The following is a 4571-nucleotide window of genomic DNA, read 5'->3' on the forward strand; positions in this document are numbered from 1 at the left end:
ATTAAAATGAAATGTGTAAAAGAACTGGAGTTAGAAGGCCTAAATAGAAAAACATGCTCAACATTTAAAAACTGAAAGAACTGAAGAAGCCATTCAAGCCTTGAAGTGAAATATAGAAGGATTCCCTGGGCAAAACATTGAACAATGCAGGAAGCATCAAAGGAAGATGCAAGGAATACAGAGCATCACTGTACCAGAAAGAATTAGTCAACGTTCTACCATTTCCGGAGGTAGTATATCATGATGAATCAATAGTATTGAAGGAAGAAGTCCAAGCTACACTAAAGGCATTAGCAAAATGCAAGGCTCCAGGAATTGACAGAATACCAATTGAAATGTTTCAACAGGCTGATGAAACACTGAAAGCACACACTCACCTCGGTCAAGAGACCAAGAAGACAGATATCTGAGCAACCAACTGGGAGAGATCCATATGTAACTCATTCCAAAGAATGGTGACCCTACAGAAGGCACAAATTACAGAACAATATTAATATCACATGCAAGTAAAATTTTGGTGAAAATAATTCAACAATGATTGTTGGAGTACATCGACAGGAGCTGCCAGACATTCAAGCTGGATTCACAAGAGAATGTGGCAAGAGGCACGTGATTGCTGCTGTCAGGTGGATCTTGGCTGAAAGCAAAGAATACCTGAAAGATATTTATATGTGTGTTATTGACTATGCAAAGGCATTTGACTGCCTGGATCATAACAAACTATGAATAGCCTTAAGAATAGAAAATCCAGAACACTTAATTGTGCTCGTGTGGACCAAAAGGCAGCTGCTCCAACAGAACAAGGGAATACTGCTTGGTTTTAAAACAGGAAAAGGTGTGTCAGGGTTGTATCTTCTCACCACTTATTCAATCTGTGTGATGAACAGATAATCTGAGAAATCGGACTGCATGAAGAAGAACATGGCCTCAGGATTATAGAAAGGCTTATAACAACCTGCAATATGCAGGGGACACAACCTTGCTTGCTGAGAATGAGGAGGACCTGAAGCACTTGTTGATGAACAAGGATTGTGGCCTTCAGTATGGACTACAACTCAATGTCAAGAAAACCCAAATCCTCACCACTGGACCAACAGGTAACATCTGATAAATAGAGAAGATTGTCAAGGATTTCGTCTTGCTTGGATCCACAACCAATGCTCATGGAAGCAGCAGTCAGGAGATCAACAGGCACATTGCATTGGGCAAATCTGCTGCACAAGACCTTTTTAAAGTGTTGAAATGCAAGGATGTTACTTTGAGGAGTAAGGTGCTCCTGATCCAAGGCAGGATATTTTCCATCGCCTCCTATGCATGTGAAAGTTGCACACAGAGTGTGTTCTGCGTGGGGAGGTGTGATGGAGCTGTGTGCACACGCTGTGTGTGCGTACTGTGCTTAAGTACTGTCTGAGGAGTTGTGTGACTTTTTTCCCCCGCGTGAGCCCTGTGTGTCTACGTGCCGGGTATGAACAGCACTTTGTGAGATCGCGCGGCGTGCGCGCGCACTGCGTGAGAACCTGAGAGCGCATTCTCTGTGCGCACGGTGTGCGCGCGCTGCGCGAAGGCGCGTGCGCGGACGGGTGTGAAGGCGCGCTCCAGCTGGTGCGACGCGGCGGGACGGGAGTGCGCCTGTGCGGCCAGCGCATCCTGAAGGAGCGTGGCGGTGGCGGCTGCGGAGCGCGCCGAGGGGGCTGCGGGGCGCGTGCGGATCCCCTGGAAGATGGCCGACCTGGGAGCGTCGCGGAACTCTCCACCTCACAACCGGCCTCCAGGTAGGGCTCTGAGGGGCGGGGGGCTCGGCGCGGGGAGGGGTGCTGCAGGACGCTGCGGGGCGAGGGGGCGTGGCGGCGGCCGGATAGGGGCTGTGGGAAGCTAGGGTGGGGGGGGGGCTCTGAAGGAATGGTCAGTCGTAGGCCTGCGGCTGAGGGACGCGACACTAGGTCCCAAGCCCTCGCGCTGCCAGCTGCGTGCCCCCTCTCCCCCGGGGTGGCTTGGGTGAGGGGCTTGATGAGTGACCAGAGAATCTGCGGCGGGCCTACTCCCGAGGGGGCCCCTGGGGTCGACCCAGGTCCTGTGGAACAGCTTGGGCGCGGGGCGGGGGGGAGGGCGCGGGGCGGCGCTGGGATGGTCGAGGGTTTCAGGAGGGTGGCGAGCCGGTGGCTCGACCTCTGAACGTCCTGGGAACCGCGTGTGGGCGGCCCAGGTGACTAGCATCGTCGGCGTCACGCTTCCTGGCGGCCCCCGGGGGGATGGGGTGGGGGACACCCCCCACCCCTCAGAACCTGCCTGTCACCCCTGTCTGAAGCGGGGTGGGGGAGCGCTCGCGAGCCACCGGGCCCTGCCCCGCCTGGGTGGGCGCGTGCCCGGGCCCGCTGGCCCCATTGCAGGGCTGCGGGCGCGGAGACCTTAGGTGGCCTGTTAAACGAGGTGCACCTTAGGGAGACGTGCGGCCAAGCAGGCAGGGGACGAGGCTGACCGGGTCTCCTGCCTGTGAGGTTGCAGCTGTTTGAACTCGGAAAGTGGGGGGCATTTTTGAGGGCACCCGGCTACATTTTGGAGGTATTGATGTAATGTTAAGTGGAGGCAGGGCCAGCGTAACCTGATTGCATGCTCTGTTCACTGGTCACACCTTTATTTTTATGTATTTTTAATGCGAGCTATGAATTTTTGGGGTTTTTGTTTTTTTTATTTTTCCCATTTCTACCTTCTACTTAGTAATCTACCTTCCTACCCCCAGTAACCAGCCAAGAATCTTCTGGGTGGGCAAACTTCTATGACATTTTTATAATAGTGGTCTGGGACAATAGGAGGAGGCTTCAAAAAGTTGGGAAAATCACGTCTTCTTTTCATTCTATTTTTCCGCAGAATTTTTGAAGCTGAATAAAATCAGATAATCACAGCAAATGCCCTCCAGGGAGCCCTGGTAGCATAATGGATTATAGGTTGGGCTGCTAACCCATCACACCACTCTGGGAGAAAGATGAGGCTTTCTGCTCTCTTAAAGATGTACAGCCTCGGGAACTCACAGATGCAGTTCTACCCTGTTCTATAGGGTCACTGTGAGCCAGAATCCACTAGATGGCAGTGAGTTCTTTTGTTTGTAATGCATAGAGGTATTTTGCAGATTCATGGGCTATTCTTTAAGTTTGTATTGTATTCCAGTATGTGTGTTTGTGAGCTCTATTTAAAATAGCATTTATTGCGTATAACCTGTATATCCAAAAAGCACACTGATCATAATTATTCCATTGGAGGAATTACCACAAAGTGAAGGCAGGAGTACTTTATTTTATTTTTATAAATCGTTTTATTGGGGGCTCCTACAACTCTTATCACAATCCATACATCCATCCATTGTGTCAATCAAATTTGTACATTTGTTGCCATCAGCATTCTCAAAACATTTGCTTTCTACTTGAGCCCTTGGTATCAGCTCTTCATTTTCCCCTCCCCCCCATGAACTGTTGATAATTTATAAATTATTATGTCATGTTTTACAGTACTGTCCAACATCTCCCTTCATCCACTTTTCTTTTGTCCATCCCCCAGGGAGGGGGTTATAGGTAGATCCTTGTAATTAGTTCCCCCTTTCTAACCCACCTTCCCTCCATCCTCCCGGTATTGCCACTCACCACTGGTCTTGAGGGGTTCATCTGTGCTAGATTCCCTGTGTTTCCAGTTCCTATCTGTACCAGCATACATCCTGTGGTCTAGCCAGATATGTAAGGTAGAATTGGGATCATGATAGTGGTGAGTAAGAAGCATTAAAGAACTAGAGAAAGTTGTATGCTTCATCGTTGCTACACTGCACCCTGACTGGATCATCTCCTCCCCACAACCCTTCTGTAAAGGGATGTCCAGTTTCCTACAGATGGGCTTTGGGTCCCCACTCCACACTGCCCCTCACTCACGATATGATTTTTTGTTCTTTGATGCATGATACCTCATCTCTTCCACCCCTTGTGATCACACAGGCTGGTGTGCTTCTTCCATGTGGGCTTTGTTGTTTCTCAGCTAGATGGCGCTTATTTACCTTCAAGTCTTTAAGACCGCAGACTTTAATATCTTTTGATAGCCGGGCTCCATCAACTTTCTTCAGCACATTTGCTTATGCACCCATTTGTCTTCAGCGAACCGTGTCAGGAAGGTTAGCATTATGGAATGCCAGTTTAATAGAACAAAGTGTTCTTGCATTGAGGGAATACTTGAGTGGAGGCCCAAAGTCATCTGCTACCTTAATACTAAACCTTTCAATATATGCACATAGATCTATTTCTTCATCATCATATATAAATATATTTACATATGTACATGCCTGTATTTAGACCTCTGTAAATGGCCTTTGCCTCCTAGTTCTTTCCTCTATTTCCTTTTACTTTCCTCTTGTCCCACTATCATATTCAGTCTTCATTTGGGTTTCATTAATTCCTCTTGACTACATTACCTTTGATCAAGCCTTACAGGCCTCTTACATCCTCCTCGCGACTGATTTTGGATCACTTGTTGTTCCCTTGTCCCTTGGTTTGTTAACACCACTTCCTTTCCCCCTCCTCCCCATCTCCCATGTGACC

The 4571-nt window shown here is 48.7% G+C and overlaps 1 protein-coding gene across 3 annotated transcripts in view; it reads left to right on the forward strand.

The window, feature by feature from the left end:
- The first annotated feature begins 1720 nt into the window (after positions 1–1720).
- The window catches only part of MAP7D2 (MAP7 domain containing 2), a 133466-nt gene continuing 130615 nt past the window's right edge, over positions 1721–4571 (forward strand). For all 3 annotated transcript variants that reach the window (XM_045290773.1, XM_045290774.1, XM_045290775.1), the window contains exon 1: positions 1721–1772. In XM_045290773.1, coding sequence (XP_045146708.1) covers positions 1721–1772 — 52 coding nt within the window. The remainder of the gene's footprint in view (positions 1773–4571) is intronic.

Source organism: Echinops telfairi, unplaced genomic scaffold (genome assembly GCF_000313985.2).
Source record: "Echinops telfairi isolate 266 unplaced genomic scaffold, ASM31398v2 ScPeMD7_53;HRSCAF=182, whole genome shotgun sequence".
NCBI classification, from domain to species: domain Eukaryota; kingdom Metazoa; phylum Chordata; class Mammalia; order Afrosoricida; family Tenrecidae; genus Echinops; species Echinops telfairi.